A 27,860-nucleotide genomic window follows, 5' to 3' on the forward strand; every position below is an offset into this window, starting at 1 on the left:
CCAAACCACGGATGCAAAGAACTGCTGAGTGCTTTCTTCACCCATGGGGTCACAACACACTTCCATGTGGTGATCACCTAGAGACAACATAGATGCGTGCTCTCCAGTTGCCACTCCAGGAAAGTCACATGCAGTATTTGGGCAAGCAATGAACAGAACACAGGCACAGTATATTCTGGAAACACTTCCTGTGCTGGCAATGAACCTCAGTACCAAGTATCATTACCTGGTTTTGTTTTTGTGGTACTGCGACATTTGTAAGCCATACATACCACCACACTTCAATGGTACAATTTTTCACAATTCCAGAATTCTATCAACTGGCAGTACAGTTTAAGTAGCTTCTGTGGCAGCACTTTAGAAATTTAAAAATTACATATGAGAACTAACACTATTGCAAATTTTGCCAGTAGAAACGTGACCCCCTATGAGCCACCGTTTCCAAAATATAACTGGACGCACGTTTACAATGTACCTGTGGATTCTAGGATCAACATGTAATTTCCGACCTGCACTGAGACTATAGGTGAGTCTCTGAAAACAAGTGCTAGATCCATGGTCTCTACACCCGTCTACCCCTACCCCCAACCACACACCCCATAGTCTAATTTCACCGAAGATGATCTATCCAAACAATCATGGTAGGTTCGCAATTCAACCTTAGCTCAGTCACAGAGAGTTTTCTAAGATTGGAGTCAATAAGAACTTCTCTGTTAGAGAAAGCAAACATGTTCACCTTTGGCAAACTGCCAAGATGATGCTTTATTATAGAACTTATGAAGCTACAGTTTAGTAACTTGCAGGTTTTATTAAAATAATTCAAAAAAGAAAGAAAAGCAAAGGGTAACAATACAACCCCATATCCCAAAACTTTCTAGATTTTTTAGTGCAAGAAATGCTGTATCACTGAAGCACTTGAGAATTATCATGAAATCCTAGCAAAAAATGTAATCATCTCAGAAGTGGTAATAAAAAAAAGAGAAACAACCAGAGGCACACAGATTGTTGGTTTTTTTTTAAAGGATTTTTATACTATATTTAAAAAACCACAAAATAAAAAAGGGATCAATCAACATATATCTTAGAAGTCCTTCCAAGAGTCTCTGTACGCAGCAGCCACACAGGCTGGCTGAGGCCTTTTCCTTCTCTGCTCAGCCTGCAGCTCATTTAAGGATCATCGGAGATGACTCGTGCTCTAGTTCTTAAAATCAGACTTGTTCGGCCAAATCCAAGACCCTGAACTTATCCAAATTGTAGAAACATGCTTTTACCACCCGTCCACCAAAATACCTCCCATTCAGATCAACAACAGCTAAAAGACAAACAGAAAGAATGTCAGTTAATACAGGGATCTGTAAGGCATTACAAGAATATTGTTTTAATTATAAGGATCTAGATCACAAATTCAACTTCTTTATTCTTTCCATTTAGCTGTACAACTTACCTTTAATTGCTGACTCAACTCTCTCAAACTCTAAAAATATTCGTACTGCTTCATCATCAGGGGCACCAGGAATCTGGGAAAGAAATGAAAGTGTAACAGGTGAAGTTATCAACGGAGATAATAGTTGAATACAAGCTTTCTTCCTTAACTGATCTTTGTCGAGTAAGTATTGCAATTATCATATACAGAACAAGTCATATACCAAGGAAATAAATGATTTTTTCATCATCAAAATTTGTTAACATCTGGTTTTTTTTTTTTGAATGTCTATTTATGAGAAGCACTGTGTTTGGGGTAGAGAACACAGAGCTAACTGAGCACAGCCACATTTAACCCTGAAGAGATCCTATGCCAGTCGACACCTAAACAAATCACTATGCAGTCAACAAACAGAACGTGATATAGAAGAGAAGCAGCAGTGGGAGCAGAAATTTAAGATGAAAAGATCTGTGCTCTAATTGCTTCTCACATTTGCTTAAGTTCCTCTGTCACGCTCTCCAAGTCTGGTATAACATGGCCCCATGGTGAGCATGTCCCCCATTCATTCCCAGGTAAGCACCCCCACTCCGTTCATTCGCAGCACTCCCAAACATTCCACTCTGCAGCCCCCTTAGTCTCCCAGAAGCTGTGACCCTGTCAGGATACCTATTCCTCCTATCCAAATCCTACCCATACATTCTAAGCTCACCCAAATCTGATACTGTTCACAAAGCTTGCTCTATTTTTTGTGATCAAATCCTTTTCTTGACTCCTGTATTTATAGTGAATACTACAGAGTCTAGCAACTGAACATTCCCTATTTTTACATGTGCTTTTTTGTTGTTTCTTCAATTGAACATACCACTGAGAGCACAGACATGTTTCCTGTCTTCCAAAAGCATGTGGGAGGCACTAAATTTACGGTTGCCAAATGAAAGAAACCAAAGGTACGTCCAACTAACTCAACTATTGAGCACATGACAGTAGTCTTTAGTCATCAAACTAAACCTCAATCATAAAAGGAAATAATTAATTTCTTCACCAAATAAAATGTGAAGTCCTTCCTGTCTTTATGTTTAAAATTGTTATAACTATGTAAACGAAGTGTATCTAAGCATCATCTGTGACCTTCGACGATGTTACTCACGGTACAACTTGTCTCTATTTGCAGAAAATGTCTGGTAACCTGTCAGTTACAACTTGGGTTACAAAAATCAAAAGAAAGCCCTCTTACTTCAAATATCACACATTTTCCAACTTTGCCGTATTTTTCACACTCTTCCTTGGTTTCTGCTTCCAAGTCTTCATCTACCTCTCCTGCACCAACCATGTTCTATGAACAAAAATGAATAAGTTCAAGTGTAATTTACAAATAAAGATGAATAAATAACTTTGTTTCACGATGGCAAATGTTCTCAATCCCAAATGACACAATGAGAATTTTCATTCTTGTAGTATCCAAAAGTTGGTATTTCTTAACAAAAAAAATATTTATGGTTTTTAACACGTTGAATTAAAGCAAATTATGAGCTCACAGTACGTAACGCCGTACAGAGGTACACTCTTATTCCCTTTACTCATTTAACTGAAAAATAATTTTTTGAGTTGATGTTCCACTTTGAGTTGAAAGAGTATCCTACATGGACAGGCGCCCAAGTTAAACATGGCTTACTTACCGCTCAAGGCAAAAGTGAACACATTTTGTTGTAAAATTAATAGGTGAAATAAGCAAATCTTTTGAGAAACACTAAACACACACACATACACTAAATTTCATAGAGTCACAAGAGCATCTATGCTAGATAAACTAAAATAGATAAACTAAACTGAACTAACGACTTCAAATATTTTAAAGCAATTACTCATTGCAGTCTTGAATACTGCATTTAGCAAAGAAACATTAGTGAAAAGGGAACCTAAGATATCAACCTCAGATGGCATCTATCCAGAACAATCATTTGCAGAAAAATTATTTTCAGTTTTAACTGTTATTGTATCAATAGGGTTGAAAGCATGCAAAGATGGATCAAGGTGGAGTGACAAGCAAAAATCAAGGTAGGAAAACGGGTTTCTTCAATTCTGCTTCTTACCCTTAGGAGGACCACTTTGGTAGGACACTTAAGTATTTCAGTTAATGGATTTGAATCTGACTTCTTGGATGCATCTGTAGCAAAACATTTAAGACGTAGGCGTGTTAGAACACGGAGTCCAAGTTACAATGACTAATTTAATTTCAAGAGTACTTGTACCCACTATTTATGTCCTTAGATTCATCTATAAGCATTTATGCAATCAGTCTCTGAGCAAAAATGTCGCCTTATCCATGATGAAAATATCTGCTCTGCTTCAGTATAGGTTTTTACCATAATTTCTACAAGTTTTCAGCTTCTCTAATTACCTGGGATTTTTGCTTAGGGTCACTTCCTTAGTTCACACAGTTGACAGAGCACAGACCACAAACCTTACAGGTCAGAGTATTGGCACATGCAGTGTGGCCAAAGGTCACCAGTCCAATATAATAAGCAGTGAATTAGCCAGCCACTGGCAGACTAACTTCATATACCCTACAAATCAGGGCGATGGCTGATTTTGGCTTCTAGCCTGTCAGGCCAACCAGCTGCTTCATCAGGCCATGTGTTGACAGGGCTGCCAGCAAAGTTTTCTTCTTTCCTTAAGAAAGGGAGCTAAACTAAGATACTCAAAATAAACTCAATTCTTTTTAAAATGTGAAGCTACACGTTTGACTCATTTCAATATGCCCTGGGCACAGAACAGAACATAATAATAAGATGAAAATAAAACACCAAGTAGGCATCATCTACCACCAGACTGTGAAATAACACCAGACTTCACAGAGCAATCAATCTGTAAGAAAATGAGAAATCACACTTGAAAGGGTAGGAAAAAGCAAAAAGTAAAAAACTCATAGAGGATGGAAATACACCAGTACCATCACGGACACAATGCACAGGGCTCTTCCATGCTCTAAAACCATAACTCTGATTTTACCAGTTTAACAAGGTCTTTGCATAGTACAAATAGGCATGAAAACACTTCTCTGAGTGTTATTTCTGCGAGTCTATCGTCTTTTCCCCCATGAACCTTCCTATCTCTAGATCTGTTCCAATGAGCCTCCCGAGCCTCTGTTTCCACAACACAGAACTGGAATACATCATAATCGCATATTCTTGGTCTACTCCAGAGAGGGGTGGTCCTCTCATGCTGGACCACGTTCCCCGTGCTCCCACCCCAGAAGCCCTGCTCGTGGAGCAGACCCACCTTTCTCTGTGGCATCACCCACAATGATCTTGCCTCCTCGCTTGCTTGTCTTCTCCACTGACAGTGCTGTGCTCAGCCCTTGTTCGTGCTTCCCAAGACCCTGGCCTTCCCGGAAGCCGTACTTCTGCATGATTTTATGTGCTACTGTGCCACTGGGAGGAAGGAAAAGAGAAGGATTTCCTGGCCTTGAAATCACCAGCTATGGCATAAACCAATTTTATATCATAGCAATCACCCTCGAAAAAGTCTAAATCCCACATGGGTTTCGATGTGGTCACACATAATTACCAACGGGCCAATCGTTGGAGGTTGTGGGGATACTCAGGATGAAAAAAAAAAAATGGAAAAAGCTAATGCTGAAATCCTGGACATCCTGAGATTATCTCTGAGGTAAGGAAAATGCCCATATTCTCCCCAAATTCTCCCAGTATCACTGTTAGAAAACACCAGACGTCTTGTGTGCTCCAGAGACTGCACTGCTATACAATTTATGACCACGGTTTACTTCCAAGTGTGCCCGTCAAAAAACAAGCATGATTTTCACACAATGAAGACAACTACATTTTTCTAAATAGTAGAGTTCTTGATGACAGTCCTTATAAACAAAAGAACTCTTAGAGCGCATCCATTTACCAGATGAGAAAATGGAAGATACTGAGGCCCAGATTAGTTGACCAGCTTAAGGCTGACTCTGAGCAAAGCAAGACCCCCAATTTAGAGATTCCTTCAGAGGTGCTTATGGTAAAGTGAAGCTGGAACCTGCCCACAGCTCTTAGTACTGAGCGTTCAAACTGCCCCTGGAGGCGCCTCAAGGGTCTCCAGGGAGTCCAGCAGCAACTACTGCTATTTCAAGCTTGAATCACAAAACCCTGTTTTAAGTAACAGCGCACCTACACGGTTTCCTACATGTCATTAATTTCCTTACAAATTCCACTTGAACAAGCTGATCCAGAGCAGAGAAGCCTGAAGGTGGCTGAGCTACGCCACCCTGTACTTTCCTTGGGTGTGTGGTGAACACTTAATCTCTGTTCAAAGGGGAATTCAGCAGAACAAAACCTAGCTTCACATCTGTCCACCCTCTAGCACATGTTCTAGGGCGGCCCAATAATCCTTTCTGCAAGAGCGGAAATGCTCTCTACACTGCCTTGCATGGTTTCTGAGCACCCAAGAGGACACTACTGTGACCGAGGAAATGCATTTTAAATTGTATTCATCTTCAAGTAATTTAATAGCCACCAATTATACCACAGAAAGCAGCGCAGGTCAAGGAGATGGATACCAAGATGACCAGACACTGAAAACCCTCTTGCGGGGTATAAACCCCCGCCATCTACTCCCACTGACTGGACCCCTCTCCAACGGCTCTCGGAATCCAAGCACATGCACATAGGGGAGGAGCATCACACTACAGTTCCAGCAGCAATGTCATAGGCAGAGTGCAGGCCTTAGTGTAATGTTGCCACATCTGATAGCTCCTCATCGCATGAGACACAGAGGAAACACAATAAAACATTCTTAAACCAAAAAGCATGCCAAATCCACAGGGGGGTCACAAAAACAAATCCACAAGCCCTATATGAAAGTCACCTTAAAACTGAATTACATATGCCAGCAAACAAATTTCTAATTATAGTTAGAACGACTAAGTATTTTAAACTCAAAGTGCAGAACCATGACCATAAAGCAAATGGCTCATTTTACCAAGAAAAAAGTTACTCACCCTTTGGATAGCAGCATAACTCAGCTCTAATTCATATGAGCTATTTTGTTTGCAAATGTTATGAAAACCAATGTAAGTAATTATCAGAAACTGTTCCTACCTAGAGAACATAATGTTCAGTGTCTAAATCATTCAAATCTTACATGAAAAGGCTTGATGCGTGGTACAAAACCTTATAGTGCCATGCTGGAACATCCTCCCCATGACTCAAGCACTGATTCTTTTGAAGAACGCGGTATGACTGCACACTCCAAGCATCCCCCCATAAACCTGACAGTGCCTCATTTTCCACCAAAAGCCTCATCTACTGACAAGGCTGGCAACACTTCTCACTGAGTCCTGTCCTCACACTTGCTGAGGTGAGAGCAAGTGGAACCATTACCCCATGTTGGCAAGGAAGGAGTTGCCAGGTCCAGTTGGAGATCTGGGTCTGTCTTGTTCCTCGTATACTGGAGGAGGGATAGCAGCTTTGGAAGACTGAGAGCGAGGTCTGGAATCCTCTTCGTAAGGGAAATCTCGGGGTACTGTTGGATAAAAATAAACAGGCTTACCAAAATACTACAAAAGAATTCTGAATTATACTTAACACAGATCAGTTACCTACAAGGAATAAGATAAAAAACAAATTAATCTTATAGCCACTACATTTCTTTTTTTAAAAATCAGAGGTGGAACACTCTCTTCCTGATTTCCGCTTTGCTCCTCGGGCTTATGGTTTGTTAGGTGCTCCACATAAAACGTATTTAACAGTATCTTTTGACTTATCTTCTTTTATTTTTTTTAATTGACTTATCTTTAAAAAGATGACATAAATTGTGCAACAGGTACTAAAAAGCACTAGATAATTTTATTTTCTTGGGACAGTTTAGGTATGGTCCAACCCAGAGGATATGAAAATGATCTGGATGCTCTATCAAAGTCCAATTCCAATCCAAATATTCTAAATTAGACTACTGGGAGAAGAAACGCTGCATGAGTATGTTTTGGCAATTTAAGTAAATATGCACAACACATATAAGGAAATAGAAACTCACTGCAAAAAAACCTAATTAAGGAAGGCACTGCCACCTTGTGGAAGGTCATGAATTTAACAACCTCTAAACCAGAGTATGAAAGCTGTAAACTGAGCTGCATTTGTTTTAACCTAACTCCAACTATGAAATGTTAGAGAAAATAAATTACTTAAATGAAAAGAAAAGCATCTCACCCTATAAAATCCAAGCCTCGGCCTGGCATGAAAACTTCTAGAGCACAGAGTGGAAGGGTGGTCTCCCCCTGGGCCTTAGTGGTAGAGCCAGAGGGTGGGTTTTCAGGCCACTACCCTTTACACTTAAAACACCTGGCTGATTCAAGCTAAGACTTCCCCTGACTCAGTCCAAGAGGTGGGTCAGAATAAAAAATGACAAGAAACAGATACGTACACTCTTTGTCTTTCTCTACAAGAGAAGTGGGTGGTGCGATGGCAGCTCCGCCCATGCCTGCAAGACAATAATCCACTGTTAGAGGAGCAGACACGCTGACCCTTCCCCCGCGATGTACTGCACCCTTTCCCTGGGGGACAAGGAGGGAGAGATACCAGCCACCTCATCCCTCCTGCTAACATTTTTGAATTCATCTCTGAGTCTAGGATTAAAAACACAGAAAATGGGCAAAACACAGGCAGACAAAATCATCTTGTTCATGGCAGGCATTCAAAAGCCCCAGAATGAAGCTAATAGGTGAATTGCAAGGTGAGAGAACACAGCTCAAAGAACTAGCAGCTACTTGAGAGACTATAACATAACTCTCCTCGAAGTCTGTTGCCGTGAGGTGTTTTCTTTCTTGTGATATCATTTAGGTCTAAGAAACCTCAGAAGGAGGTCTTACTGCTTCCAGTTTTCAGATGAGAAGAGGATCAGAGGAGTTAATAGCAGACAGAATAAAACCCAGCTCCCTGAGGCGCCAACACAGTCCACCACAACCCAGCACCCTCTTGTCTAGGGCGTCAACCACTGCAGCTAAACACCTATTTGGAAATGTGGGTACTTTGGTGCTTGTGTTGTCGCCATTCCTGCTCCTGTCTCCTGGACAATGATGACACAACGAACCCAAACAGACTCCACCTGCTATCCAGCAACCGGGAGGAGAACAGGCATGGAGGATAGAAGGGATTTTCATTAGATTCATTAGGCCCTAACGTAGGTATTACAACTTAAACCACCAATGAAACAATAATAATAAAATGTAAAGTAAAAAAACCCAAACATTACAAACCATGCTGTACCAGCATATGTAAGGTTTCACAAAAGAAACTCTAAAGCTAGTGTTTGTGCATCACAATGAATGAACACGGCTGGACTAGACTTATGGAGAAATAAGAACCTAAAAGAAACTTGTGTTTCTTCTGACGTACCTATTATCATTTTTTTACCTTGTCACTGAGACCTAGGTGATTACTGACTGATTCTGAAAAAAAATCAGTTCTGAATTTAATATAAAAAATGCAGGTGATTACTGGAAATGTGCTACTAATCTGGTTAAAATGTGAACATTAATCAGTTAACAGCAGCATGAAAATAATGCCATTATTTTCTCCTAATACTAGTCTGTATAGATTGTGTTAAAAACAATGTCCTTAATATAGAAAGCACAGCTCCTTATCCAAAGGGCAGCCAATCTGTAAGCTGGAAAAGTAAGATGAACAAATACACTGGATTCTAAAACAAGTTAATTAACATTTGTTAGTCAGCAAGAGAATGGATATGGAATGTTTACCAAAATGCCTGACATACACAGTGCACCCAAATGTTAACTCTCCTCCCTGTTAGAAACACAACATAGTACCTGACACTGCTCAGCATGTGGTACTTTTTTTTTAATGAGGTATAATTGACATGACATATTCATTTCAAGTGTATAACATACTGTGACGTGATCCCACAAGAAGTCTAGTTGTCATCCATCATGCACAGCTACAAGTGTTTTTTCTTATAATGAGGACCTTTAAGATCTACTCTTAGCAACTCTGAAATACGCAATATACTTGTACTAACTACACCTAATGCTATATGTTACATCCCCATGACTTATTTGATCACTGGAAGTTTGTTCCTTTTGCCCACCCCCAACCCCATCATCTCTATCAACTACAAATCCGTTCTCTGTGTATCTATGAACTTGGTTCTTTGCTGTTGCATCTAGTAAGCATCCAATAAATACATTTAATTTATATCTGCACTGGAAGATTAAGAGTTCTCAATTATTACAGACGTGTTCCTTTCCAACTCAATTAGTATTTTAAATAAAACCCTCAATTAGCCTCATTGTACACTGGGGAAGAACAGGCTCGCCACACTGCTAGTCATACAACTGAGCTCATGCATGTGGAAATATACTGCAGCTTTATGACATTGTGTTGAAGATGACCACAAGATAAGGGAGGTTTTCGGGCAAACAAACATCTTGGATCCTCTAAACGGTGGACTTGCGTTATATAAAGCACTTTACTCCCTCTGTGCCTAAGATTTCTCACCTTTAAAATGGGGATAATCACAGCTCCTACTTGGAGCTGTGTGATGTAAAGTGCTTCTTAGAACTGTACAACCTGGTATCTAGCAGACAAGTAGAAGGTTTAAATTTCTCAAATAAATCTCAACCTGTCAACCAAACTGGTCAACTAAACCAAGGAAATCTCAGCAATTAAAACACAACGAAAAGAAGCATTCCGTTCTCTCCCCGATGAACACTCCTTAGCTATCCAGTAAGCAGGAAGAATTCAGCTCTGACACAAGTACAATTCTGCGTGTAAAATCTTAGAAATGGAAGGGGCTTAGTGAAGTACCTGGCTCAAATTCCTGTCTCCCTACTCTCCACAGACCCCAGAAGAAACCAATGTTCAGGGAAGCTAACTGATTTCCTCAAATTCATGCAGGTCAGTGGCAAACACTGGAAACGAGTGCCTGGACTCTGTTCGGTGCTGACCGCATACACAGCTGGCAACGAGAAGAGATCAATGTGGCTGTGCGCACATACGTAAGGTATGCTCCAACTCTCCAAGCAACATAGGTGAGAGAGGGATTGAGAAGCCCAGAGGAATGTACATGAAAAGAGGATGTAGGTTAGAACTGTTCTGCGAACATGGACTGCTGGAATTCCAGACAAAATTACCCTAATCAATATCAACTCAATTACTTGTCTATGACTATGAAAAGCAGTAGAATGTCACAAGTTTGAGATGCGACACATATGTCCCACGCCTTACTTCTTTTCCGCCTCTCCCGCTCATAATCCTCATCTTCATCAGAATCTGGATCTGGTCGCCTTGAAAACCCACTAGCTTCATGTCTGTCTTTACGCCTCCTGTGACAACAAAGGAACCAAATATTCGTTACAGACGAACCAATTTTGAGATGTGAACATATGGATGTCACCTTGACTTGCTCTTGGCTAGAAAATTCTCAAATCCTCTCTTTCTCACTATGCTATTTGGGGTGGGGGGGCACATGACCACATACTGGTTGAAGGAAGAAGTAGCAAAAATTAAGTGATAAAAATTCAAAAGATAAGTTGAACAATTGAACAGCCATATGAATATAAGTAGCAAGAAAAAAGTTTACTCAATGTTTACCTTTTAATTTTAAAGCATATCAACATAGGTAACACTTTAATAATTTTGATTCTGTAGAACATGCTTTCACCTCATGAAATGATTCAATAAATGAGAAAAAGTATTAACTTTATATAACTACTGAATAATTAACATTCAATATTTTCAAAATAAGCAATACAAGTAAGTCCTTTTTACTCATACTTTCAAAAATTATAAACAAAAGATGCATATAAGCTTTTCAAAATTCCATCTGGCTCAAAATTAAAGAAACATTTAAATATTTTATTTTTTAAAGTAAGCTCTACTGCTCAACATGGGGTTTGAACTCATGACCCTGAGACCAAAAATCGCATGCTCTGCCAACTAAGCCAGCCAGGTGCCCATAATATTTTAAGTATTTTAAATGGTTATGATTCAAGTGGCATAGGAAAAAACCCATTATTCAACATCAGATTTTTAAGTCACTTTTCTAACAACTCACACAAAATATACTTCAAGTTTCCTACATCTAGATGTGAGATCTGTTCTAGTGTTTGCTTTCATGCTGGAACATAACCACAAGCACACCTCAGAGATACTGCAGGTTTGGTTCAGACCACTGCAGTAAAGCAAATATTGCAATAAAGAGAATAAAACTAAATTTTATGAAATCAGAAATGAAATTTCTGATTTCCTGGTGCATAGAAAAGTTATGTTTACACTACACTGTAGTCTATTAAGTCTGCAATAGCATTATGTCTAAAAAAAATAACGTATATACCTTAATTAAAAATACTTTATTGCTAAAAAATGCTAACCATTTTGAGCTTTCAGGAAGTCATAATCACTGATCATAGACCACCATAACAAATATAATAATGAAAAAAGTCTAAATATTGAGAATTACCAAGTAACAGACACATGAGGAGAGCAAATGGTATTAGAAACAATGGCACTGAGGGGTGCCTGGGTAGCTCAGTCCAAAGAGTATCTGACTCTTGCTTTCAGCTTAGGTCGTGATCTCAGGGTGGTGAGACGGAGAGCCTTGTGCTGGGCTCCACACTCAGCACAGAGTCCACTGGAGGATTCTCTTCCTCTCCCTTTGCCTCTGCCCCCTCCACCCCTGCCCACGCTCTCTCAAATAAATAATCTTAAAAAAGAAAAAGAAGAAATGGCACTGATAGACTTGCTCCATACAGAGCTGCCACAAATTTTATTTTTAAAGATTTATTTGTTTGAGGGAGAGAGAAGAAGAGTGAGAGACTGTGTACACAGGTGGAGGGGAGGAGGTAGGGAGAGAGAGAATCCTCTAGCTGACCACACTGAGCGTGGAGCCCAGGGCAGGGCTCAATCTCACAACCCTGAGGATCATGACTTGAGCCGAAAGCAAGAGTCGGGTGCTCAACTCACTGAGCCACCCAGGCGCCCCACCACAAATTTTAATTTGTAAAAAAGACTGCATCTGCAAAGCACAATAAAATGAGGCATGCCTGTGTTAAGTTCTTGAAAATAAACTGATTCCTTCTGATGACTGCTCAGATCTACCATAACTTCAGCCTTTACAGATAGCACTAAAGTTCATTCATTAATAACCCAAAGAATATTTCAAATGTTAAATATATCCTCAAATCCAGACAAAGCCTTACTTTTCTCTCTCTTCTATTTCTTTCTGTCTTTCCAGCTCCCGCTGTCTCTGTCGTTCCTCTCTTTGGCGTTTCACTACTTTCTCATAATCGTTAGGAAACATGGGATCATATTCATCAGCTAAAGGAATCAAAACTTCTCCTGCAGAAAATCCACTGGGAACAGGATCCTGAGGAAGGCAAAAATACCAAACTGTATCATCCTCATGTTTTACAATTTTATTCATAGAATTAAAGTAAAAAAATATGAGCGTTAGAAGGGGCTTTGCAGACCATCTATCTGCCTCCTTTGCTTTACAGACGAGGAAACGGAAGCCTACAGAGGGTTAGTGACCTGATGTGGCCACACTCCTAGCTATCTGCAGCAGCTGAACCAAGAGTTTCACCTTTCAGTTGAGTATGAATTCCATAAATACCCTATGGCATCTTCCTGGAATTCGTAAACAAGCTGCCACCATCTAAAATTTCAAGCAATAAATTAGACTATTCATAAGAAACAATGAATACTTCTGCTTTTGTATGTCCCTATGAAAACTTAAACAATCCATGACTAATAATCATTCTTATTATTCCACTTAATAGAGTAATTTTAGATTCTGCTTAAGTGGAAACAGGATATATTAAGACTTTACAATAAAAGGCAGAAAGCATCCTCCTGGACTTTTTGAAGCCTCTGGAACACAATCCTTTCCAGGTAGGATGCATTTCAGGCACTGAGTCTCATACAGGTGTACAGGTGGATACAATTCCCTTCACATCATTAATTCTTTTAACATCCACTAAGATCAGGTTTGGATGTTAACATTTTGCATTTCTTTTCTGTACATTTAGAAACTGGGGCTACCCTTTGAGAGAAAACAGGTAGTCTTAAAGAAATCAGAAAAACAAAAGGCAGGCCGAGCACGGCTGACCTGAAAATACGTGACCAGAAATGGGGCTCTAAACCTCCATGCTTTGTTAGTTTTCTGTAAAAATGAATGCCCTAACTGGTCTCCACAGACACTGTGAGCAAAGCGCAGGTTGGGACTAGAGTCTCTGAGGGCCCATTCTGCACCTCCTTCAGGAAGTACACTGCCCCAGACCAGCAAAGGCAGCACAGCTGTTTGTAAAATGTGTTTTATATGTGAACACAAGACTGATGTGATACAGAGAGCTTACGTTCTTTATCAAGGGATCTAAAACGGACAATTCCTGTATTACACTGTTGCATGTGATGTTTTGCATTGTAAACAAACATTTCAAAGCTTTCTTATAACTAAAAATCAGAAATATGATGTCCAATGAATATAAGAAATTAGAAAAACAACTATAATCAGCTCCTGGCCAGAACACTGAAAAGTTGATACAAATCAAATAAAGCAAGGTTCCCAAAGGGTAGTTACGAATTTGTATTCATATAAAAGCTATTTTAAAAACACAAAGGCATATACACAAGATTTCCTTTCAGTTATTATTAAGACAGGAGAAAAACTAACAATCAGCTACTCAATTTATACAATACTATTACCACAGAGTTTCTGACTGAACCAACTGTCAATATCAAGGTTAATTCTTTGTCATTTCAAAATCTGAAAGTAAACAACTTTTACTGTATAAACCCTGCTGAGCTGAACAAAGAGCCATCATCTCTAAATGCCATTAAGAATAAAGTCATCTGTTCAATTTTTAGAAATGAAAATGTCAATGCCCCAATGCTGGGGAGGCGGGGGGGTAAAAGTAAACTACATATTGTGGTGCTGCTGTAGAGTCAAGACCCAGTAACAGGAAACAACAACCCTAGTTTTTGGTTAAATGCGGTGGGGAAAAATTAGATAATCTGTGGGGGGAAAGTGTTAAATGACAAAGAATCCCCAGAAACCTCTCCACTAGGGGATGTCTTTCCTTCTTGACAGTCTATCAGCCTGCACAACCAACACCAGTTCTTCCGGCCAAAAAATCTCAGAATAAAAGGAAATTTGGGAAGCAGATTCCAACCCAGAACAGTTCTGACTGAAACTAAATACAGAAGGGAGCGGGCATACAGTGGGACTGTGTCTCAGCTTTTTCTGGGTCCCTTCTAATCGGGGTGGGGGTAGGGAGAGGACCTTGCTAAGAAACAGCAATAAGAGCATATTCTATTTATTAACCATTTGGTCATTTTTCATCAAGCAATTTGTGTGCGTGCTGCTTACTAAACTCTTGCAGTCCTATTACTTGCCCGCCATCTGTAGAGGGACACGGTTAGGTTACCTGAGGAGTGGTTGTGATTTCAACCACTCTACACTGAATTCATTTATCCCTCATTTTGTATCATTTCTCAGTTACCCTGGTCCAAATCCTCCTCATCCTCACTAGGCCATTTATAGAGTTGACCACATCTGTTTGTTTTAAAGACTGTGTAAAATCACTGAAGTGTAAAGGTCAGGCTGGTAGAATTTGAACCTCTTCTCTACTGTAGTCTATAATCAAGACAATAAGCACTAACTGTAACTGTCCTTATGACACCAGAAATTAAACACAACCCATATATTCAGCATGAAGCGAACCAAATAAACTGGTATACGCATGTGAGGAAGTCGAGTGAAGCCGGTAAAATGATCAGACAATCTATACTCTTTGACACACACACACGGTCACAGCACATAAAGTGAGAAAACCAAGGTAGGGAACAGAAGGTAGAGGAGGCAGAGAACGGAAAGATATTCCAAAATATAAAGTTTTTAACTTCTAGCGGGTAGCATTGTCAGAAAGGAAACAGTAGGTCTGTTTTTCCCTTTCTGCCTATTACCAGTTTCTGATTTTTCCATAATGTACTATTTTATTTTAAATAATAATTGTTACAGTTGAGCCGAAAAGAGCACTGGCTAGCCTGCAAAGACCCACTGAGGAGACCGTGCTCTGGGGACACGCGCGTAACACAGGAGAGCCGCTCAGGCCCGGGGCGGCTCACCTTCAGGCCTGCCGCCACATGCGGGGGGGTGTCCACGATCTGCCGGTCGTCTGAAGAGCCACCTCGCTTTAGGTCGATTACTGGGGCAAGTACCGTACTCTGTTTCGTTCTCTGGCTCTAAAATCATGGAAAAACAAAAGGAGCGCACTGAAGCTTCAAATTAAAACTCATACTGTTTATAACAAAGCTTTTTGGCCTCTGTAACGAACCTTTCAATTATCAGAAAAACATTCTTGAAACAACAGCCTTTTAATTCTATTATTATACCACCATATACTGGTTTCCATAGCCGTTTTTTTAACATAAATTTCCTCTATTTTTATAAAAGGTTTACAGTAAGCTTGGTCTCTTTTCTTTAAATCTGCATGAAAAATAATAAATGAGAAAAGCTCTAACACTGATTTTCCCTTTGGCCCCAGGAGGGCACATCACACTCAAGACTAGTGAGACTCTTTCACAAGGAATAGATATGCTTTCATATCCTGAGCAAAAGATATTCGTGAATTAGAAGTTGTTCCCTCCCACTAGAATCTAAACTCCTACCTCTTTTATTATGAGCCCATAGAAAACAATGTTTTAAACAGAACAATACTCATTCACGTACCACTGTTACCACGTTTTCTTTACTGAACACCTGTATTTTGTATTGAACCATCTGAAAAGAAGTTGGAAATTCATGACACTTTCCCTTAATCTCTTAAAATTACGACATTCTCTTACATAAGCACAGTACTATTACCACATCTCATAAAAGCAATAATCTCCTGTATCATTTCCTATCCAATTCATACTCAGATTTTCTAGTCTGTCCCCTAAAATGACTGATTTTATTTTGAACTAGAATCATACCAAAGTTCTCCAAAGCATCTGATTTTTAAATCTCTCAATTTAGAACAGATTCCTTCCCCTGCTGTTGTCATCATCACCACCAGAGCCGCGTCTTTGTCTCCTCCTCTTTTCCCCGACACTTGTAAAATGCTGCACATTCTAGACCTGTCTGTTAACTTCCTGGTGGTCTAGTTTCACTTATTCCTCTATGTCCTTATAATTCCTGAAAACTGAATACTTCACAGGTGCGGTGGTGTGCCCCATTTGGCATCACCCCTGCAGGCATGCAGGGTCAGGCTGTCTGGCAGTAGTGCTAACATCAGATGGGCACAACAGTGACCATCTGGTCTCGTGGTTACAAAGGTTTAATTCCCCCTTTGCAATTTAAAGTGTTATATGCTTTCATTGTTATTACTACAAAAGGGTCAAAATAAACCACTAGCCGTCTTGAATTTAACAGTACTTATAATGTTAAGGAAACCAATTTAATCCAATCATTAGATATACAATCCACGAAATGAATACCAAAATTTAGAAGACAATGGGGAGATTCTCCAAATCACGTATTTTCTATTATATCCCACATGAGACCACAGCTCCATCTTTCAGTTGTAGGTAGTTTTCTTTACCAAACACCTTTACAGATTTGGTTAGGCCAACCTAGTACTAAGTAATTAATTAGTCAATTAAACCTAAGAGAATCAGTGCAACATATCTTCACTTCCCTTCAAGAAAAACAAAATGCTAACTTCACAGAGCAATCTCAGAAAGATTTAGAAAGTTAGCAGAAATGATTTCACAGGCCGCTTTTTATTCTGACCTATCTTTTAAAAACCTATTTGAAATCTCAGGAGATATCCTAGTAGCTGAAATTACTATACTGGAGAAGGGAAAACCTGATAAGCATAAATTAAACAGACTGAAGCAGATACTAAAGAGGATATCCAAATCAGTACATAATGAATAAATTTCATTTAACTTTTTAATATATGTTTGAAAGGATCTATTTTTCTCAATTGTATTTTATATAAGCTAGTTTTTAACTGATAGGTTATAAATATGCACTGATTGGATAGAGTAAGTGATCCTGAAGTTACTCTGGGCAGGAAGAAACAAATTAGTTAGAATTTTTAAAATTTGGCTGCAAATAATCCACAAAGCTGACAATACTTATGTTGGTAATTTTGAAGAATCAGCTCAGTTTTTAATCTGTATATATCTAGTATATTTTGACTTCTGTTCTTCTATTTTGTTACCTCCCACTGACCTAAGATTGTCCACTAATTGTGTCCACATAACTAAATTTATGTTATTAGTTATGAGATTGCTCCTTAAGCCAGACCAATTCCCATTACAAAAGGGAATATTAGGCCTTCAAGGAGAATACATTAAACGTCACTGGCATTGGAATATTAAAACCTTATTCCTAAATCTCATGTGCAAAGTAAGTTACATGAAATTCAGAACATTTAAAAAATTAACCAATTTAAAAAAATTAAGAGGGAAAAAAAAACAAGACTTGTTTTGCTAATCTTCCCTTCAGGTGGGGTGAGATCCTGTTTTAAGACAAAATTATCAGGCAGCCCAGGTGGCTCAGCGGTTTAGCGCCGCCTTCAGCCCCGGGCGTGATCCTGGAGTTCCGGGATTGAGTCCTGCGTCAGGCTCCCTGCCTGGAGCCTGCTTCTCCCTCTGCCTGTGTCTCTCTCTTTGTCATGAATAAATAAATAAAATCTTTTCACAACAAAACAACAAAAAAAGACAAAATTATCTGTTTAAAAAATACTGGCAAAAAAATTTAAATCTGGTCATGATGAATTTCAAAAAGACAAAAACCATGATCAGGAGAATCAGCAAAACAAGCTAAAGTATCATAAGTATCTCAATATAGCTCTAAGGCAGATTTTCTTAACTTGTTTTTTCACTATTATGAAATTATTGCTTCCCTCTCAAGAAATCATTTATTTATTTATTTATTTATTTATTTATTTATTTATTTATTTATTTATTTATATATTTTTAAAGATTTTATTTATTTATTCATGATAGTCACAGAGAGAGAGAGAGAGGCAGAGACACAGGCAGAGGGAGAAGCAGGCTCCATGCACCGGGAGCCCGATGTGGGATTCGATCCCGGGTCTCCAGGATCGCGCCCTGGGCCAAAGGCAGGCGCCAAATCTTTTAATACATATTTCCCGGCCCATAAAACTTACCATCACTGATATACTACGTATCTGTTTATGTCTCTTACACGTATGTGTGCTCCACACATAAGAGGAGCAAAGTTTTCATTTCCCGATGGGACAATGTTCCCAGGAGAACATTTAGGGTGATACAGCCTCCACTGGGCCATATGATCTAACATATAAAGGCCCTTAAAACAACACACAAACCAGAATAACATTTTCATTTCATTTCCTAAAAGTATCTGACAGTAACAGTTTAGATCATATATTCGGTGGGCAACTATGTTCCTAATGTTATATGCTATTCAATTCCAAAGACACTGCCAGTGCCAAACATGTATACAACAGGAACAAAACCAATTACTCCCAGACTACATATGCCCAACGTTCAAAACTAACTGGAGCCCTCACTAATGCATACACATTCTTAATTCCTGCAGAGCCTCGCTCCTCAAAGTGCTGCTTCCAAACCACCCACAACAAACAGCAGGAATGCTACTTAAAAAGGCAGATTCCCAGGCCCCAACCCAGGAATATGGCAACATTTCAGTCAAATCCTTAGATAAGCTTAGACTCACAGAAGCCCAAAAACCAGTGTCACCGCTGGAAATGGAGAGCCCTGCTTTTCTTCATTCCGATTTCCTGAAACAGTTCTATCCATCAACTCAGGAGAAGCACAATGATCTCAAACTCCTTATTTCTCTCCACCCAGAGCCTCTCCCCCTATAGATGTTTAACCCTACATATCTGATAAACAGGCAGAAGAACAAGCTAAAACCAAATTACTCTTAATCCTCAGGAGGAACCTGCTGTGTAGACTTCCACTTTCACACCATGGGCTTATCTTACCTTTGCTTGTGTGAGAGCTGCCTTCTTGACCTGAAGCTGAGACTGCAGAAGTTTAAAGTTTTTGGACCAGCCTTCTGTTTTTGAATCACTGGTCTCCACTCCCAGGTCATCGTATAGGGACATCTTTTGAGTTTAATGCTGAAAGGCAAGGAGAATGGGGTTTAAAGAATGCAAAATACAGGAAGGATTTCCTATCTTTTCATGTTAAAATAGCTCAGTATCATGGAATTTTAGAGGTAAAAGGTAGTGGAAGAGGTCACCTGGTCCAGAAAGCTTCAGCAACAGACGTCAAAACGCCCAATACCACCCATCAATGCCCTTCCTAACACACGACGCCATATCGACATGTTACTTTACAAATACACTTGAAGAATTAATTTTTCCACCTATAAGATCATGTGGTCAAGTAATTCATGAGTGAAATCATTCTGCTCGATTGCATATAATGGTTATTATTAATAATTACATATTGTCAATTACACATATCCAATTTTTAAAAATTCTTTTTTGACTCAACAACAAAAAGTAGAAACTTTACAACAACCCATTACCAGGTTGATTTAGCACTATTAGCTACCTTTTATGAAGAAGAAATGTAAACACATGCCTAGAAACAAAAAATAAAAAAGAAATGCTATCACTGATGCCGTATTTTCATAAATGACTGATTACTGAAGAAAGTAGAGAGGTGGATCATAAACGCCTCAACTAACTCATAGCCCACCAAGTTGAAATGTGTAATCTTTAATAACATTGATTACAAAGAGATCATCAATAATCAACATGTGAACGGTCAATACATAATATCCTTGCAGAAGAGAAGGATGTAAGACAACAACAAATACAGCAAGAGTTCACGCTTCATAAAGCCTTATCGAGCCAGGGTGGTAGGAAATGTAGGATCTGCTGGAGAAACCTCTGGAGAAGCCTCGTGCAAGGCTACACTAAAGCCTGGGCTGGTGCAGCACTAGGACTCTGGGAGGTCATCTGCCCAAGGTCATGGTGAGAAGACCCGTTTTAAATTTAGTCCACCACAATCCTTGCCACTAAACCCCTATACTCTCACCTTTTTAAAAAACTCAACATTCTGGGTAAAACTGCGACATAGCCCACTTCGCAAAAGAAGAAATCAATCTCATTCTCACAGACGCAAAGAGAAAAAAAGTATGACTGAAATTCCGAAATTGCAAATACATACTTTGCATGGGTAGTTTTCGATTTATGGACACATTTCAAAAATCTGTCCGTCCCCAGGTCCAGACAGCATTTTGCCATAGAAAGTGTGTTAAACAAATCCTGCTCCGCCTGTCTCTCAGGAAGAGATGGTGAGACGGAGAAGGGAAATATTGAATGCCCGCCCCCCGGCCTCCCGCCCGCATCTCTCCGGTATGTGCTTACTTCTCCGCCCTTCTCTGACCCCGCCACTGCAACACCCTGGCTGACCCTGGATCCACCTGCGTGGGGCGAGGGGGATGAGCATGACCCCCCCTGGGTGGGGGGAGAGCCACTCTGGTTCTGAGCGGGCAGCTCTGCCCGGACGTCAGGGCCCCACGCCGCTGTCAGTTCCTTCCGACCCGTAACATCCGGGCCCTCGGGCTGCCTGCAGCTCCTAGGTCCGCTCGCGGTGGAGGGCCCCCAAGGGAGTACAGAGGCCGGGAGAATAAAGAGGAGGCCCGGGCACCGTGGCGCTCAGCGGCTCCGTGGAGGGCGCCAACACGCATTCCTAGACAGCAGCACGTCCCGTGGGAAAATGCCCGCTGCCCGCGGCGCCAGAGTGAGCGCCTGACTCAGGACTTGGCAACCCATGGTCGCGTGAAGCTTGAGTCACTGAGACAACAAAGGAAGAGTGAGGGAGCCCGGTGCCCCCCGAGAACCTGCTTCCGCCGGCGCCGGGCCCAACAGCAGGCAGGCCGGCTGCGCGGTCTGGGCGCTGCTCACAAACCCTCTCGAGCCGTTTTTTCTGAGCTTTCTGCCCACGGCTACCGCGCAGAAGGAAGAGCCCGGGGCTGCCCGGTACCTTCTCAGAGCCTATGCGGTACTGGGAACTCCTGGTTCTCACAAACACGTAGCCTTACACTCTCCACTTCATCGGAAGAACTCGGGAGCAACAGCAGAGAAAAACGAAGCCGACTGCAGCCCAGGCCTGTGGCTCTCAGGGCACCGCGCGAGCGACCCGCACCCTTCACCCGAGCCGGCTTCACGGGCCGGGCTCTATCCAGCCAGTCGCCAAGCGGCGCCCAGTCCAGCGACGGGTCCATTTGTTTTCTCCTTTATTCTCAGAAAGGCGAGGGAACGCCGACACGTTCTGGGAAACGAGTGTCAACAGAGAAGCTTCCCTAGGAAATTATAAAGAGATAAATCATCAAAATTTGTTTGCAACCCAAACTCTCCTTCTCCCGGTACCTCTTCCTAAGAAACGCAACCACCTCCTCGAAAACATAATTTACGGTTATGTTCGTGCCAGCGGAAATGGGTTAACCAGACGTCCACCGATCTACGAAGGGAAGAGACCAGCCTGTCCATTTGTGCACCGCCAGTTTCTGGCACAGGGCAGGGGTTCGGTATGTGAACTTTTGCTGAGGTATTAATAGTAATTAAGTGAAGTCCGCTCAGCCACGTGAATCCGCAGGGAGACCACCCAAGGCCCCAGGCTCCACAGGCAAAAGGCACTGGAGAGAGATGGTGCCAACAGCTGTACAACGTGTGTGTGCTTACTGCCACGGTCCCAGGCCCTTAAAAACGGTTAAAATCCCAAGGTTTGTGTTACTTACACTGACCCCCCAGCCACAAAGAAGAATGGGTAAGAGGGAGGGGGGTGAGGTAACAGCCTGCAAATTAACACCAGTGCATCTCCCTACCAGGAAGAGTAACTCTAACGGAAATAGTTCCCCAAATCTGGGGGGTTAAAAAAAAGTCAAACAGTATAGTATAGAGGCTCTCCTGCTGGACCAGAGCTTTTCCATCTGGGATCTAGCATTTAGCGAGGACGTCGTAGCTGAATTCATGAGGTCCCATGGGACCCTATTTCTGGTGATCCTGTTTCCAAATTGAAGACGGTCTGTTAACAATTCCATTTGACTTGCATCCCTCTCCGACTTTCAAAAATCACTATGCAGCAAAATCATTCATTTAAACCTCCCCGTTTCTGCTCTCAAGAGCTTCGGAAACACACTCTAAATATTAGCAACTGATGTCATCCTAGCAGCATCTGCCGGTTTTCTGTGACAGAGCTTATAGATCAGATCCGTCACCAGAGTAAACGAGGAAGAGCTTTCTCCGCTTTTCCCACTCGGACGGAACTTCAAATTCACAGAACTGGATCCATCACAGCAATGACACACTCGTTACCCAGCCGCACACGTATGGCCTGTTCTAATGGCTACAGGCACCGGGGAATGTCCCAGGCAGAACAGGAGCCAGAACCTGGACAAACCACATTCACCACCGATGCCCCTCTAGCCCATTCGAGTGGTTTCCCCAGCCCAGGGGTGGGCGGCACCCGGAACCCCATTCCCATTAATTCCTTACTAGCCTCCTTTTATGTAATGCGATCTCCCTAAAAGGTGTACACATTTTGCGGGTTTAGCCACCTGAGGCACTTGTAACGGGTCAGGGCCGCGTCCTGCGTTCTCCACACTGCAATCGCTGAAGTGTAGCGAGCATGGAGGGGGCGGCCAGGACCCGAACCTCACCTGCTTGCTGCTGAGATGCTACTTAGACGCCAGAGCGCATCTATTTCATGGAGTCTGGTGCCGGGTGATAAAACTAGCGCTGACATTTGGATGTCCTTTAAGCCAGGGTCAGGCACAAACACACACGTGACTTTCAGAACTTCCAAACAGCCGCTATTTCTTTTTTATGGTAACAGCACACTTTGACACATCTTTCATATATGCTGGTTTGTTTTTTTTAAAGAAACAGTAAATGTGGTTCTGCCAGAAGAATGACTTGTTAAAATTCTAACTCAACCAGCAGAGATTTTTGTTAAAATGTACAACTAGTAGAAAAAGGTCACAGAAGGCGCGTCCTCAGGGCAGCCCACGTACTACCCCCCCCACGCCCCCCCCCACCCCCCGTGCATCTCCGAAGCCCTCAGCAGCTACCACCCCCACATAAAACCAGCCAGCCAGCCCCAGCTGGTTTCCCCTGAACGTTCTCGGAGCAACTTCTGCACGTTACGCTGCTTCCTGGTTGACAGGCTTGCTTCTCCTCCATTATAAGCCCCTTCAAGGTAAGGGCTGGTTTTGCCTTCATCTTTGTAGTATTTTCTTTAATTTTTAAAAAGTATTTATTTACTCATGAGAGATGGGGAGGGCAGAGACAGAGGGAGAAGCAGACCCCGCCCTGAGCAGGGAGCCCGACGTGGGGCTGGATCCCAGGGCCCTGAGATCATGACCTGAGCCCAAGACAGACGCTTAGCCGACTGGGCCCCCCAGGCGCCCTCATAGATATTTTCTAAGTGAAGCGAGCGGATGGAAAATGGTAGTGCACCTACTTAAATCACATTATGAAACGAGATTGTCAGATGTGCTTTTTAAGGAGACAACTTATTTTTACTAGCATTTGACATTCATGTGCTAAGTTTTAAATTTCACACCATCATAACAGGAGAAAAACCACCAGGACCACACAACTGACAACGAGTCAAGGTCTGAGTTCTGAGCACCTGAAGAAACAGCGTGATGAGGCCTTTTTCTTTTCAGTCACTAAATACGCATCCTGAAGCAAAAGGGAAGCGCGGGGACTGTGGGAAGTCCCACGGATAGAAAGGAAGAGGATGGGAACACGAGGGGCGGTGCATGTTGAGGTTTACAAGCAAACCCAGGTAATAAGCAATAAAAGGCATCTACCTGCCCTACCTAAAACCCACGACATTTTTTCCCCTACATCCACCTGGGGCACCGTGGTTGCGTCTGCTCGCAGGCTGGGGGGGGCCCTGGCGGAGCCCAGGAGCGTCACCTGTTAACTCAGTCCTCCAACAAAGCCCACTCCTCACTGCAGGACAGGCCTGTGAAACTGCCAGGCCTGGGCCACCTGTTTCCTGGGGTGACTTAAGACAAACCCGGTAAAAGAAGGCTGCTCTCTGCGCGTGCAGCTGGGAGCACACACCAGCACCCCTCCCGCAGTCTTGCTTTCCACCTTTTCCCGGCGCTGCACCTTCAGCTTCTCCTGGTCACACAACCGGCTCGCCTTGTTCTAGTCCCGCCTCACTACCCACTCGTCCTAAGCTGTACAGTGAGGGGAGGAACCCCGGGGTGGGGGGGGGCTCAATGGTTTGGCGTCTGCCTTCAGCCCAGGGCATGATCCTGGAGACCCGGGATCGAGTCCCACGTGGGGCTCCCTGCATGGAGCCTGCTTCTTCCCCTGCCTGTGTCTCTGCCTCTCTGTCTGTCTCGAATGAATGAATGAATGAATGAATGAATGAATGAATGAATGAATGAATGAAAGCTTTAAGCTGTGAATGAATGAATAATGAATGAATGAATAATAAGTAAAATCCTTAAGCTGTTCCGCGGGCAGCACATTTCCTAATGAAATTCCAAAGCCCACCCTCTGCTTAAGTCATCAGCTCATTACTACCTCCCCCCCCCCGCCCATTCCTCAGGTATCTCCAGGGCTGCGGGCCTTTCTCCTTTGCAGAGCCCACCTGTGGCAGGGGTCGTGGCAGGGGTCAAGGTAGGCATCACGGCAGGGGTCACGGTAGGGGTCGCGGCAGGGGTCACGGCCCCCGCAAGGTCGACGCGGAACGCTGCCCTTGTCCAGGGCCCGCCCGCTGCTCCCCCCGCAGGCCTGGCTCCGGCATGGGCTCTCCCCGCCCCCGTGAGTCCCCTTCGCAGCCCCTCGAGGGGCCCTTGATGGCGCGCGGCCTCGGGGCGCCTCTCCGTGGCGGTGCGCACGGCCCGGGGGGGGCAGCGCCCCGGGAGCCCCCCGGATACCCCCGCCCGCCCCGCGGGGCCCAAGCGCCTCCGTCTGGCGTCGGCGGCTCGGCGCGCGGGGTCCCGGCGGGAGGAGAGGTCGCGCGGAGCCGCCGGGGAGCGGCCGTCGGGGCCCCGGGGTCCGCAGGTGCGCGCGGGGCAGCGGGAGGACAGAGCGCGACACAGCGCGACACAGCGTGCCCGGGCCGCACGGGACGCGCGCGGAGGCGGCGGAGGGGGGCCGGGGGCGGCGGGGGCGGCGGGGGCGGCGGGGCGCACCGCGGGGCGCGGACGGCAGGAGCCCGGCCGGGACCTCTCGTCACCCCCGCCCCCCCCGCGGCGCGGCCTAGAGCGGCGGCCTCGCGCCCAGCGCCGCCCGGGACGCGCCCCCGCCGCCGCCGCCGCCGCCCCCTCCCCGCCCGGACGGACGGGCGCACGGACGCCGCCTCGGGCGCCACTTACCCGGCCCGCCCGGCCGACTCTCCCCATGGGCCGCGGCGCCGCGGAGACGGAAGCCCGCGACCGCAGCACCCGGGCCGGCGCCAACCCTTACGCCGAGGCCGCAGCGCGCGCGGCGGCGCGGGGTCAGGGGGCGTGCGGCCGCGAGAGGGGCGCGCCTGCGCCTGCGCCGCGAGCCGCCTGGGCGCCGCGCCCCCTGCCGGCGGGAGGACCGCGCCGCGCCGCCGCCGCCCCCCCCCCCCCTCCGCCGCCGGCGTCCTCCCCTCCCGCCGACAGGGGTCGCCGTGGCGCGGCTCCTGAGCTCTCAGACTCGTGGGCGAGGCTGGCAGCGCCCCCACGCGGCGAGGAGGACAAACGGCCTGGGAGCCCGCGGAGTCCCCTTGGTGCGGAGCCCAGGTAGGCAGGTGCACGGACAGGCTGCTGCAAAGCCACTGCACCGACGTCGGTGGCTGAACGAGGGGTCACACAACACAACGCAAGTGGCATTAAAGCCTCACGATTTATTTATGTATGTATTTATTTATTTATTTAATATTTTTTTGCCAGGCCTGCTATTTATTGAAGGAAAGATAAATAAAGCACACAGATCATTATGTGACATTAAAAGATGAAAACATTCCTTTCTGAATTTTTGCCCCAATTGTAAACTACCAATCGAGTCAACTCTTTGAGGGCGAGGACGATGTCTTTATAGATAGGACCCAATAAATGTTTAAACTTGGTGTATTGTGAACGAGTTTGAAATGATGATGCCAAAAATGAAAAAATAAATGAATAAATAAATAAATAAATAAATAAATAAAATCATGATGCCAAAAATAAAAAATAATAAAATAAAATAAAATAAAATAAAATAAAATCATGATGCCGTTTAAAATGCCAAACATTAATGTTTTTAAAAAGTGCAGGGCAGTATATAGGACAATAGCAACTTGAATAAGTGGACTTAGAATTCTGTAATTGCCTCAAACCATCTGTGGCAACAAGGAAATAATATGAAATGCTGAATTAGAGTCATTGGCCATCACAGAAAAGTAACCATTACTGAAAAATAATCCTTTAGTATCTTCATTGCCATTTTTACTTATATAAAGAAATATATTTTGGAGCCTCATTATTTAAAAACGAATGAACACTCGTGGTTGGGCATAGTCTAGACCATAGATAGAATCTTAATGTATCCTAATAAGTAGAACCGTATGGATAATATTATATGGTCAATAAACTAGAAATTCAATAAAACTAGAAATTAATGACAAAACAGAAAATGAAACATCCCTACTCCTTGGAAATTTTAAAAGGCTTACATGACCTTTGGATCAAAAAGGAAAACAAAGACAAAGTAGAAAATACCTGCAAGACTACAGAAGTGAAAATGACAAACCAGAACCCATGGGATTTAGGTACATTCCTAAGAGGAAAACTCATGATTTTAAATGATCATATTAATTAAAGAATTAGAATAAACAGAATGAATTAAGCACCCATGCAAGAAGTTAGAAATAGAACAAAACAGAATAACATAGAATAAAACAGAAAAACAGAATTAAAAAAATAAATCCAGGAGCTGATTATTTGAAAGTAAATTGGTAAGATATTAGCTAAACAAGAAGAAAGTACAGATATACAAAGTATGGAATAAAAGCAACTAGCTCCAGACACAGAGGAAAGTAAAGTGTTTTTTTTTAAGATTTTATTTATTTATTCATGAGAGATACTCAGAGAGAGACAGAGACAGAGACAGGCAGAGGGAGAAGCAGGCTCCATGCAGGACTCGATCCCAGGACTCCGGGATCACACCCTGGGCTGAAAGCAGGAGCCAAACCGCTGAGCCACCCAGGCATCCCTTAAGTTTCTATTAAGAGAAAACTTTGGGGATCCCTGGGTGGTGCAGCGGTTTGGCTCCTGCCTTTGGCCCAGGGTGTGATCCTGGAGTCCCGGGATCGAGTCCCACGTCGGGCTCCCGGCATGGAGCCTGCTTCTCCCTCTGCCTAAGTCTCTGCCTCTCTCTCTCTGTGTGTGACTATCATAAATAAAAAAAAAAAAAGAGAGAAAACTTTGTTGA

General features: G+C 43.1%; 1 protein-coding gene across 1 annotated transcript; it reads right to left on the reverse strand.

Annotated features, from left to right (window-relative positions):
- Positions 1-713: 713 nt before the first annotated feature.
- RBM17 (RNA binding motif protein 17) lies at positions 714-25,931 on the reverse strand. The gene is made up of 12 exons (XM_038530190.1): positions 25,799-25,931; positions 19,422-19,559; positions 15,562-15,678; positions 12,636-12,802; positions 10,663-10,760; positions 7,844-7,900; positions 6,805-6,946; positions 4,703-4,854; positions 3,514-3,587; positions 2,658-2,756; positions 1,445-1,517; positions 714-1,312 (listed from the first exon to the last, which is right to left on the reverse strand). The coding sequence occupies exons 2-12, from the start codon at positions 19,542-19,544 to the stop codon at positions 1,209-1,211; spliced, it is 1,206 nt and encodes a 401-aa protein (XP_038386118.1). The 5' UTR covers positions 19,545-19,559; positions 25,799-25,931; the 3' UTR covers positions 714-1,208.
- Between the last annotated feature and the right edge of the window lie 1,929 nt (positions 25,932-27,860).

This window comes from Canis lupus, chromosome 2 (assembly GCF_011100685.1).
Source record: "Canis lupus familiaris isolate Mischka breed German Shepherd chromosome 2, alternate assembly UU_Cfam_GSD_1.0, whole genome shotgun sequence".
NCBI classification, from domain to species: domain Eukaryota; kingdom Metazoa; phylum Chordata; class Mammalia; order Carnivora; family Canidae; genus Canis; species Canis lupus.

What these genes read in the sequence shown, in the direction of transcription:
- RBM17 (XM_038530190.1), bottom strand. Translation starts at nt 19,544, where the DNA reads ATGTCCCTATACGATGACCTGGGAGTGGAGACCAGTGATTCAAAAACA. An exon ending in TCCTTCCTTGCCAACATGGG is followed by an intron (nt 4,855 to 6,804) that starts GTAATGGTTCCA and finishes CCTTCCTCCCAG; the next exon opens with TGGCACAGTAGCACATAAAA. An exon ending in GAAAATGTGTGATATTTGAA is followed by an intron (nt 1,518 to 2,657) that starts GTAAGAGGGCTT and finishes TTTCTTTCCCAG; the next exon opens with ATTCCTGGTGCCCCTGATGA.